Source organism: Myotis daubentonii, chromosome 10, assembly GCF_963259705.1.
Source record: "Myotis daubentonii chromosome 10, mMyoDau2.1, whole genome shotgun sequence".
Classification (NCBI taxonomy): Eukaryota; Metazoa; Chordata; class Mammalia; order Chiroptera; family Vespertilionidae; genus Myotis; species Myotis daubentonii.
In genome coordinates this window covers 64,635,975-64,647,851 of record NC_081849.1, presented here as the reverse complement: position 1 = coordinate 64,647,851, position 11,877 = coordinate 64,635,975, and the positions used below count along the sequence as shown (strand labels likewise).

The window sequence follows — 11,877 nt, the reverse complement described above, 5'->3', positions numbered from 1 at the left end:
TTGGCTTAGTCAGTGGATCATGTATATTTAAAGATAAAAAAGAGACCCAGCTCCTTTCCTATTAATCCCAACCTCAGTTCAGTTACAATTAATAGAATTTACTGAGTACTTACAAGCTGTGCTTTCCGTTCCCCAGTGGTTCTCAGTTTTCACTTACACCAGTGAAAGGGACCACCTAAGGGAACATTGAAAACTACAGATGTCCAGACCTCCACTTCCAAGAGTCAGATTCAACTGGTTTAGGGCAATTGATTCTAATGTGAAGCCAACACTGAAACCTTCCATGGCTAAAGCCACCATCACCACTACCACCACCCTCTCCACCATCACCGTCACCTCTACCACCACCATCACCACTACCACCACCATCACCACTACCATCACCATCACCACTACCATCACCACTACCACCACCATCACCACCACCATCACCACTACCACCACCATCACCACTACCATCACCATCACCACTACCATCACCACTACCACCACCATCACCACCACCATCACCACTACCACCACCATCACCACTACCATCACCACTACCACCCCATCTCTATCACTACTACCACAACCATCTCCACCACCACCATCACTACCACCACCTCCCCCATCACCACCACTCAGGGATATACAAATTGATATTCTACTCTCACAGCTAAAGAATATATATTGCACAGTGACTGGCCTTAGTAGGTTCTCACATATTTGCTGAACAAAATCCTCCTTGACTAAACCCTCCAAGACGGGGTGGAGACAGAGTATCTGATAGGTGCTCAGATCCCTAATGCTGGTGTGAGCTGAAGGAAAGAAACAGGAATATTATACGTCATCTATATCAAGCCCTGTCTCCTGTCCATCTTATACAGTAGGAAAATGAAGCTAGGAAAACAATGCAATACAGATGACACAGCTATTATTTAGGGGCAGAACCCAAGCTACAACTTCATCTTCTACCTTCCAATCCAGTGTTACAAATGTGGTACAAATGTCCCTTACTTCCCAGATGTATGACATTGGGAGGCCTGGTGGGCTGCAGATAGCCCCTCCTCAAAGAGGGGCCCTGGATTCAGACCCAGGCCTCCATTTCTGATCTCCAAGGTCTGGCATCCACACTTCATTGGGGCTGGGTCCTTTATGGTTTTTCTGTTCAACACACCTAGGGGCTGGGCCTGTGCAGACTGTATGGGGGACACCCCGAAAAGGGAGCACAGACCTCCCCTCCTCTATGCCAGGGCTCCTTGCAGGCTGTTTATTCCCACCTTCCTCCAGGCTCCAGCCAGCCAGTGGCTCCTGCACAGGTCTGTGTGCTGCTCTGCTCGCAGCGTCTGGATGAGGCACAGTGTTTAATCTTCCACCCGGATTATTTAACCTCCACATCCTTGTTAACAAACAGCCATTATTAACGAGAGGAGAGACCACATGGAGTGGGCTTCTACAGACAATGCACTCTCCCTTGGCCTTTCTGCGAGCAGATTCATAATCCTCAGACTCAGCCTGGGAGCCCTCCCACCAGGCCCCACTGAGGAGAGTCAGGGTAATCTGGACCCTCACCCACTCTCCCCTCGGCTAGAGGGCCTGGGCTCTGCAAGACTGAGCTGTATCTCTCCCTTCCTTCCCTGTCTTCCTCTCTGGCGCGAACTCCCAAGGGATGGCTACAGCGCGTTATAAATTTTACCTTTTCAGTGTGCAGAAGAGGCGAGTGGAGGCTGTGTCCCAGCTCCGGGCAGCCCGTCCCCGAGGACACCAATTAAATGCACTAATTGGACAGCAATGCATCAAAGTCGTTCCCGGGAGTGGGTCCTCAGAGCGCCGGGAATCCATTAGCTGGGCTTTTGTTTCAAAGCAGAAATACAGAGGAAGAAGAAGAAAAGAGAAAAACAGCACCTCGACGCTGCCGGGAGCGGCGCGCGTGCGGTGCCTCGTGGCCGCCGGGCCGTCTGCGCTGCGAGCCTCTTGCTCTTGGCTCCTGCTCCAGGCTCCGCGCATCCAATGACCTTTCCCGCTTCTCCGCTCCGAGCCACCTCGCTTACATCCCCGAAGAGCGCCTCCTAGAAAGGACCCGCGCCCAGAGCCCGCGTAGATGCGGCACACAGTTATGGCCAAGCACGCGTGTACCGATTGGGGCGGGGGGGGGGGGGAGCAAACCCATCTCCCGGCGCCCACTTTTCTGCGTCTTTGCCTGACCCGGCTGAGCAAGGGGAGGCACATGTCACCTCGAAGTCATGATGACCGCCTCGCCAGGATTGGGCTCCCTCGAGGCGAGGCGCGGGGTGACCAGGCGGGGAGCTGCCTCACCAGGAGCGGTTATTTCAGGAGATGAGGAGGGCGCTTGCTTGGGGAAGGATGGGCGCCTCTTTTTTATTTATTTATTTTTATTTTGGAGAACGGGACGCTACTCCAAGGCCCGAGGGCGCCCGGAGAAGCCGGCCTGGAAGGGGTCTAGGCTCGAAAAGAGGTGCAGCGACCCCAGGCGCGCTTTCTGTTCAGGAACGGCGGCGAGGGGGGGGGGCGCCCTCAGGAAGTGGGGGTTCTTCCCAGAGTCTAAGAGGAGGCTGGGCCTCCCGAGTCCAGGGACCTCCAAGCACCTCCGCCCCCGCGCTCAGCGCGGCCTCCCGGCCTCTGCGACGACGGCCTGAGCGCTTGGACCGGGGTCTGTGCCCGGTGGTGGCCGAGAGCCCGGCACCAAGTGCAACGCTCTGGGTCGCTTGCGTGGGGGCTGCTCCCGAGAGACGGGGAAGGGCCACATCTGCCGCCGGGGGGCCTGGCAGCGGCTTCCGCTCGACCTGGAGCCACGAGGTCAGGCTGCCCGGAATCACGGCTGCAGCCCGGGCACCCGCAGGCCGGCGCTCCCCGCAGACCCGGCCTCACCTGGGAAGCCCCGAGCGCCCCTCGCCCCGCGGGAGCCGCGCCGCTCCCTTCCCTCGGGGAGCCAGATTGGAATGGCTGCTTTTGATCCCATTTGTTCCTAACCCCGGCATTTGTTTTCCATTTTATAAACGCTTCCCTTTAAGTAATTGTCCCTGTTAACAGCGTATACCTTTCAGCAGCCCTCGCTGCGCTATAAATAATCGGGATGAAGATGCAAGGATATGACTTTCACAAGATTGGACAATTGATTCAATCTGTGACCCGCAATCGCGAATAATATTGGAAGGCTATTTAAACAGATGAAGGCCTAAATTGTCTTGCTTGTATCTGAATTAATTTCTCATTCATCATCATTATGAAGTGATTGGTCTATTCAAGCTCTTCAGCCTGCTGGAACGGAGGGGATTTAAATGAGATTGTAACACAATTTAAATGCTTGCCGACTTTAACGAGGCCAATTGAGCAGCTGCAATAAATACAAATATTTTTCTAAACAGCCTTGTTTTAAATAATTACTTAATGCTTTCATGTTATTTTTAAGTGGCAATCTTTCTCTCCTGCTCTGGCTCAGAATATCACACACTTATTTGCTGAGAAGGCGATTTTGGAAACGACTTTGAGTTTCTGTTTGCTTTGTAGACGGTAGCACCTGTTTTGCGGTTGGCTCCCCCCCTCCGCCCCCCGCCCAAGGGTCAACATTTCGGGGGGGCCCTCAGGCTGGCACAAATGGCGGGCTGGGCCTTGGTTTCGCCCTAGTGCAGTCTGACGCGCCTGCCCCGCAGAGCCAGGGAGGAGCTGAGTGATGGAAGAAATTTGCCGTTTGAATCAAGTCGCTTATCCAGACACATTCTAGCTGCATCTTGCCAACGAATGCGTGTGCTTGCACTTGCAAATGACCCTCCGAAGAGTGGCATCGCGTCTGACGCGTCCCGATGACCTCCAGCATCTTGAACAAATCAGAATGCCCGCCTATCCCAAAGGTGTCCCTCAGGAAGTTCAATCTGCCAGCAGTTTGGCTCCCCTGCAAGTCGACTGGAGTGGGTGACGGCCGCTGAGAATGTCTGTTAGGCACCAGGCACAAACAGAGAACCTGGTTGAGGGTATAGTAATTAGGAAAAAAAAAAATCCCAATTTTTTGCCCCAACCTCCTTTCCCTCCCCATCACTCATAGCTCCTACCCCTCCCTTTCTCGCTCCGGGGCGATGTGCATGGAGAGGATGCTACCAAAGAAAAGCTCTTCCCACTTGGAGAATGTCATCCGTCTGGCCATCCTCGACAACTGTCCGCTGTGACACCCACGCTCTGCTCTTCGGCGGACATATGGTGGCGGGGCTTTTCTCGATGGAGGGATAATGGAAGCAACCGAGCGAGCGGGGGAAGCCTGGGAAACAAAAGGATCTTTTAAACTTTCCGGAAAGGTCTGGGGGTGGGGTGGGGAGACGTGCGATTTGCTGAGGGGACCTGGGATCCCATTTGCGGTGACGGCCTAGGCAGTGATGGCGAACCTATGACACGCGAACTCATTTTTTTGGTTGATTTTTCTTTGTTAAATGGCATTTAAATATATAAAATAACCATCAAAAATATAAGTCTTTGTTTTACTGTGGTTGCAAATATCAAAAAATTTCTATATGTGACACGGCACCAGAGTTAAGTTAGGGTTTTTCAAAATGCTGACACGAGCTCAAAAGGTTCGCCATCACCGGCCTAGGGCCACGTTCCCCTGGGAGGCCGAGGGTGAGAGGATGGGTTCTGAGCTCCTCTTCCCTGCGCCCGCCCGGGATGCGGCAGGAGGACTGGATGTCTGGGCGGTGGGAGTGCAGGGTTCTCCGCTGGGAAGACAGAGCCCATGTGGTCACTAGAGAAGCCACGCCACGCGTGGGGCACACCACCTTGCAGGATTCGATCAGACTGCAGGCCAGGGAAAAATGGGGACCAGGGTGGAGGAGCCAAGTGATTTGCTATGTAACTGGGCAATTTAATGCCAGAGTTAGGGAGCTGCCGGCCAGAATCATTTCGTCTGCCGAGCTCATCCTCTTTATCCTGTTGTTTAAAATGAGCATTATCCCAAACATATGCAATGCAATCAGTTTGGTCACACTTACAAGAACACGCTTTAATAAGGCAATCAATCACTCGCTAACAAGCGAGCGACGGGCCGCGCTGAGCACGCACTGGGGCTGCGGGGCGGCTGGTGTTGCGGGCTGGGCTGGGCTGGGCTGGCCGAGATGGAGCGCGGGTCTTTGCTACCAGACCCTGCCCTCCTGGTTCCACTAGGCTGAGAAGCCCAGGGAGTGTGAGTGGCAAGTGAGGTGTCAGACTTTGTGAGGGGTGACCGTGGCCTATGGGCCCCAAAGAGGCTCAGGACAAGGGAGGGGAAGCGGGAGCGGGAAGCTCAAAGCTGTGTGGGCCACTCATGGCCGTGTGAGACCAGGAGCCTCTGTTTTCCCACCTGCAAAATGGGATGGAAACGGGGCAAAGCTAAACAGGCGTTCAGCACGTTGAAAAATGGTAACGATAATACCATTCCAGCCCCGCTGCCTTCTCATTTTACAGGTGAAATGGCTGCGCCCGTGGAGGGGCAGTGTCTTATTCATGGTTATCTCCCCCCTCCCCCCTCCCCCGCCCATGGAGGTATCAGGCCACTTGTGGCTGCAGATGCAGGCGGGCAAACCCGTTTTCAGGTGCACGGGTGGGGGGGGGGGGAGTGGGAGAAGCGGTGCCCAGCGCCAAACCGCAAACCTTGGCAAAAGGGAAATTTCATTATGAAATAATGAGTAATTCCTCCTGGCAAGATGTATTGTTACATCTTCCACTTCAATTTGGAGGAAGAGAGGCTCAATTACCCAGAAAATACAGTCAATTAAAGGCTGCTGATTGGACACGAGGCCGGATCATCGATCTTGTACTTTCCAATATCGCTGCAGACACCTCATTTTCCCTCCCTATTAACTGAAAATACGCCTGGCATTACGGCATCCCGCAGCCCATTTACCTGTCGCAAGCAATCTCTTGGCCCAACTCGTAGTAACCGCGGGATTTGCCCGGATTTGGCACCGGGAGCTTCCGGGCCGCGGAAGGAGCTGCGCAGGGGCGGGGCGGGGCGGGGAGTGGAGAGGAGGCTGCGGGGTGTGGAGACCTCCGCACAAGGCGGTGCTGGGGAGGGCAGGCGGCTCTGTGGGCAGAAAGGTTTGCTCTGGGCCTCAAAGGAGGGTGAAGGCCAATTGAGGGGCCCACGCCTGCCCTTGGATCCACCCACTGGGTCCAGGAGGACCCAGCCTGCTGGAGCAGGACTTCAGAGGCAGTCACGTGGCTCTTCTGTGGTGATAAAGGATGGGAGTGAGGTGGCTGCGGAGACTGGCCCTGACAGCCCAGAAATCCATCCTTGGAGATGACTGCCAGTTTGAGGATGGTGCAGACCCTTCCATCCCAACCAAGACCTCCTCCTCCCTCATCTCCCTGACCCCTAATGTTCAGACCCAGTTCCACCCCCACTGCCTCGTTCATCTCTACTTGGTTGGCCAAGGGGCCAGGAAACTACAGCTCAGTCCCTTTCCTCAAAGGGTTGGAGCAAGTGGAGATGGGAGCATCGCAGGGGGGAGCACCAAGTGGGGTCAGTGCTCTGCCAGTTTTGCCCGGAAGGTGCCCACCAAGCACAGAACTAAGGAGACCCGCGCATGGGGCAGTTGGGAGCCTGCCTTCTCCACCTCTGTGCCATGCCCGTGAGGAGCCTGCCAGTCCCAGCAGAGATTTGAGGGACTCTGTCTGGGGGTCCATCTCTTGGTTCCTTCCCTGCCCAAGCCTCACATGGCTGAGCTAGCCATTCAAAAGGAGTCAAGCTCCTGCCTGCTGCCAAAAAATTAAAATGCTAAAGTGAGAATCATGTCCAGCTTTTATTGCAATGTGGTCAACAAATTGTAACAGCAAATTCTTTGGGCTTCAAAGGAAAACCAAACCAAATGAACCACTATCTCCCAGCCAGAGCGAAGCTTGCATTGGGGGGTACAGGGTCTCCTGTCCCTCACTCTGGCTGCAAGAATGAGTGTGGGAGTGAGAGTTTGGGGGTGGCTCCAAGCAGACCCTGGTGAAGGGGAAAGATAAGTGCCCCCGAATGGGCAGAAGCTCCCACTAGTATCTGAAAGCCAGGCTCCAGTGGCAACTTGGGAGGAGAATGAGAAGGAGAATGATGTGAGATGCCAAATACAAAGGGAAGGCCAGAAAGCTCCTGGTGCAGGCAAAGGCTGGAAATCGCCTCTGATTTGCCTGCAGATACTGAGGGAGGGGGATGAGGCCCGCTCCCTAAGCTCTTCCCTCCGCGCCTTGTTAACAGCTCAGCTCTGGTGAGCATTATTATACATTCAACATTCACAAGCCCTCCTCACACACACATCACTTACTAAGCAGGATGTGTTGGGCCAAGGAGTCCTGGGGGGTCTGCAGCCTTCCTACCAACCTTAGAACAAAATGTGAGGGGGGGGGGCAGACAGGGGAGGGGGGTTGGAGATGGAGTTGCAAGTTGAGAGAGAGGGAGAAGCGAGGAGGAAAGAGATCAGGTGCTAGTAAATGGCAGAACCAGAAGGTGTCGTGTAAGTGAGGCTCCAGGAAGGCCAGCGAGTCCCCAGGTGCCATGGCGGCCCAGGATTCCCCGTGGCAGCACATCATCTCTCACTCCCCCTCGAGGGCTGGTGCATTGCCATCCACAGGCTTCCCGCCCGGAAAGCTGGCCAAGGGTAGTCTCTACCTGCGCTGCGCACACAGCATTTGGTAGAGAGACAGCAATTCCCCTTCCAGTGCTTGGGCTTGACTTTGCAGGGCGAGGGGGAGAGGGGAGAGGGGTACCCCGGGTGAGGAAGGGCCTGTGGGGGGGAGGGGCCTGGGGGGCTGGATATTCGTTGCTGTTGCTGCTAAGTTTGTTTAGCTTTGGAGCCAAGGCCTCCACCCGGGTTAGGGGCAGGGGGTCCGATGACGAGGGGCCCAGAGGGGCGCCCCAGAGGCAGGTCCTCAGCCTCTGCCTGCCAGTCCCACCCCTGCTGCCCCAACGGGCCGGCCGAGGCCGCTTCCGGGAGTCCCTCCTCGAGGCCGAGTCCTGGTGGTGCATTTCGGGGCCCCTTCTTTCCCCTCGGCGCCCAGGGGGCGGGGAGCGGTGCTGGCTGAGTCCCCGGGGCCCCCCCACGGGGCGTCCTGGAGCCGGCAGCCCGCGGGCAGCCCCTTATCTGGTTAGGGGCACCTCCTCTCTCTGGTCCAGCGCCACGGAGGAGGCTTTGCTGAGCACGGAGGGCGCGAAGGTGAGGAAGGAGTCCGAGCGGGACGTGGAGGCACAGGTGAAGTCCGAGGCGGCGGCGGCGCGGGGCGCCAGCCCGTTGGCGGGGCCGCTGTGGCAGGCGAGGCAGGAGCAGGGCCCGGCGGCCGAGGCGCCCAGGCCGTGCGCGGGCCCGGGGTAGAGCGGCGGGTGGCGGAAGGCGCACAGCAGTTCGGGCCGCGGGTAGGGCTGTGACAGGACGCGGAACGTGTCGAGCGGGCGCAGCGGGCCGCTGAAGGGCGAGGCGGCCGAGGCGGAGGCGCCCAGGCCCACGGGCGAGTAGTAGGGCAGGGGCAGGTGCGACGGGAAGGGGTAGGGCAGGCCGCCCGCGGCCGCCGCGTGGCTCATCATGTACGTGTAGAAGGCGGGGTCGGCCGGGTGCGGCCACGTCATGGCCAGCCGCTGCCGCTTGTCCTTCATGCGCCGGTTCTGGAACCACACCTGCGGGGGGAGAGGCGCAGGCTGGGCCCGGAGGCCTGCCCCCTGCAGGGGACGACGCCGATCCCTCCACCGCCACCCGGAGCTGGAAACCCCCAGGAGGGGCTCAGAGAGACCCCAGGGTCCGCCCTGCCTCCCGGGCGCCAGTGCGCTAGTGGGGGACCAGGGACTCCACGGGTCTGAGGTGGCACAAACAGCCCCCTCCAATCGCACTCCCTTGGGACACTCCCTTGTCGCCTCGCAGCACCCATCCCTGCTGGTTATTCCGCTCGGAAGGGACAGAGCTGACCTCTTGCCGCGGTGGCTGCCTGAGCACTGTCGGGAGATACAGCGGCCACACCTGCCTGCACCCCCAGCCCAGCCGCCACGTGGCCGGGAGCCCACAGACCCCGGTGCCTGGCCCCGCACACGTGAGGGACCGGGCAGTGGCATTTGCTCCCTGCCGAGTGGGCGCGCCCCTCTCCCCGGCCGGAGCGCATACCTTGATGGTGGTTTCTGGCAGGTTCAGGGCGGCAGCCAGCTCGCATCTGCGCGGCCTGGACACGTAGTTCTCCCGGTAGAATTCCTTCTCCAGCCGCGCAATCTGCTCCCGGGTGAAGGCGGTGCGGTACCGGCGCATCTGGTCACTGGCGCTGCAGGCCAGGCTGCCCTGCGAGCCCCCGCCGGTGCTCTTGGGGGCCTCGCTGCCGCCCTGGGGACTGCCGGTCAGCGCCTCCGAGCCCGGCCCTGCAGGGAGCCCAGAGCCAAGAGCACAACACAACACAACGGACAAAAAGGCTGCTGATGTGGGGCTGAGGATTCGGGGTGCAAAGGGGTCCCCCTCCAGTAACTGCTTCTGCTGGGGTGCTGGGGACCTCAAGAACCAGAAAGGGAGGACAGGGCTCACCACGCAGAGGAGCACATAGCGGCCTAGGCCTGGACGGCCTGCGGGGATAAGCCCAGACCCCTCCCCCCACCCCCAGACACCTGCCCTCGGCACAGGGGAGATGCAGCCGTCTGAGCTCGCAGCTGGCTGTTGCCAGGAGTGGGCAATCTGTGGTATCTGACGAGCAAACGGACTGTGATGCATCATCCACTGGGGCGCTGTGAACTCTGGTCTTGGTGCATTGTGGGATGCTGGCATGACTGTCTTCTTGCTTTGTGTGGAGGCATGTGCTGCAAGGTGGCATGGAGTGTGCTTCGGTACCCTGTTACCTTAGAATGTCTGAGTGGAGGAGCTGTTCTAAGGCCGCGCTGCGGTAGGGAGTCTGGGTGGAGGTGGGAATGGGGAGTGTGAGTGCTCAACAAGGAGTTGGCTGCCAAGGCCGGGGTGGTTTTCCCTCCATAGCTGGCTCTTCCCGCCACCACAGCAGCTTTGTGGGGGAGTCTGCTGGTGGGCCTCTAGCTGTCCACCCTCTCGGGAGACTCCCCTCCTGGCGGTCCCCCCCCCCCCCCACACACACACTCGCCCATGGTCAGGGAGGGGGTCTCCAATTCAAATGACAGCCCCCTCCTTTGGGCCTAACCCAGCGAAGGGTGGGGCTCCTGCCCCCTGCAGCTCCTTTTCCTTTGGGTGGAGAAGTGGGACTGGGAAGCAAAGGGGGAGGGGGCGGGCCAGAGCTCTGCCTTTTCAAATGCAACCGGAGACCAAAGGCAATTAGATCATTGGGACCATTTCCGACCTGGCGCCACCGAGCCAGGGAAGTGACAAGGTAATTTGGACCTCTGACCGACGTGCAAACTGGTCGAAGGGCCTCAGCACCCAGGCGGCCCGGCTCAGCCTCGATTTTACGGTTTTTTATGGACTCCCCGCTTCCGCGCCTGGATGCGCCTTACACCCCGCCAGCCACAAACTGCCGGGACCCGCGTTTGATCTCACTCACGCCTGGGGAAGGTATCTCCCAGAGGCAGTTGAAGCAGAACCACAAAACTCTGGGGGGTTGGGGTGCATTTTAAATCCCCCTCAATCCCAGGGCTTTCGTCTCCCCCCCACCCACCCACCCAAGCATAGCTGTCACCCTCAATCCCGCCAATGCCTGAGCGCAGAAGGAGACCCCACGAGGGCGCAGATAGCAGGGGCGAACTGCTCAAGTGGGCCCCCAGCCACCCTGCCCGGGAGAAGGGAGTCACCCTTCCCTCCAGAACTGAGGTGGAAGGTGGGCGCGGTGGGAGGCCCGAAAGGGGGCGGTGGCTACCTTTGCTGTGCTGGTACTCGGCGTTGCCCGTGGCGCAGTCCGGGGTGCAGCTCACCTCGATTTCTTCATAGAAATCCGATTCCGTGTCCGAGCTGCTGGGTTGCCCCTGGCCCGAGATGCTGTCGGCGGCCGAGGGGGCCGGCGGTCCGGGGCCGAGCGCGGCTGTCCCGGCTGCCCGCGGCTCGGTGCCCGGCCCCGCCGCGCTTCCTGCTAGTCCGTCCACCGGCTCCTCCTCCAGGCTCCCCCGCGAGGCCGCGGGACCGGCCCGAGGGCTCAGGCAGCCACGGGGCACCATCTTCTCGGGCGGCTCCGGCAGCGTGCTGCCCACGGCTTCGGACAAATTGGAGACCCTCTTGCCAACCAGAGTGCCAAGCTGTCCCCCATCCAAAAACATAACCATGTCCTTTCGGCTCTCCATCCCAGAGACCTCCGGAGGGAGGAGGGGGGAAGCCCCAAGTGAGCTCCTAGCCCCCCTGCTCCCTGGGTCCCCAGAGGTCCGACAGATCTTGGCCGCGGGAGGGAGAAAGAGAAGCCAGGCGACCTGCTGGGCGCGGAGCGGCCGGAGCGCGAGGTGGCCAGTGGCGGCGGCAGCGGCGGTGGGGAGCTGGGGTCACCTTGTGATGCGCCCGCTCCTCTGCGCCGCGCCGCCTCTGGGAGGAAGCCCCATTGCCCTCTTCTAAGCTGTCATCCTCCCGCTGCAATCGTCATTACAGTACCGCTGGTGACGCCACTCGGCGAGCGCAAGTGGATAAATAGAAACGTCTGCCACGGCGGAGATGAAAGGAGACCCGCAGCTAATGGCTCGGCAGTGATGCGCCAGGTGTGGGCCTCGCTCGAATGGGGAGGAGAGTGTGAAAGCAGAGAGACGCGCACACTGAGCGCGGGAGACACCAGGCAGAGGATGCAAATGTGATTCCGCAGGAAGAAAGCCGAGCTGCGTGCGCGCCGCGAGTACCGCAGGGGCTGCGGGCTCGGTCATTGAATACGCGTTTGGGGGTTTTTATTGTTGCTTCGGCTTTGGTTTTCTTAGCTTGGTGCCTTGATCTGGCACAGAGAAGAGAACCCATAACCCTACTTTAGGGGTCTGAAGGCCGA

At 58.9% G+C, this 11,877-nt stretch overlaps 1 protein-coding gene across 1 annotated transcript; it reads right to left on the bottom strand.

Moving 5' to 3' along the window:
• Positions 1-7,782: 7,782 nt before the first annotated feature.
• Positions 7,783-11,299, bottom strand: EVX1 (even-skipped homeobox 1). The gene is made up of 3 exons (XM_059656165.1): positions 10,783-11,299; positions 9,090-9,334; positions 7,783-8,611 (listed from the first exon to the last, which is right to left on the bottom strand). The coding sequence occupies exons 1-3, from the start codon at positions 11,198-11,200 to the stop codon at positions 8,081-8,083; spliced, it is 1,194 nt and encodes a 397-aa protein (XP_059512148.1). The 5' UTR covers positions 11,201-11,299; the 3' UTR covers positions 7,783-8,080.
• Between the last annotated feature and the right edge of the window lie 578 nt (positions 11,300-11,877).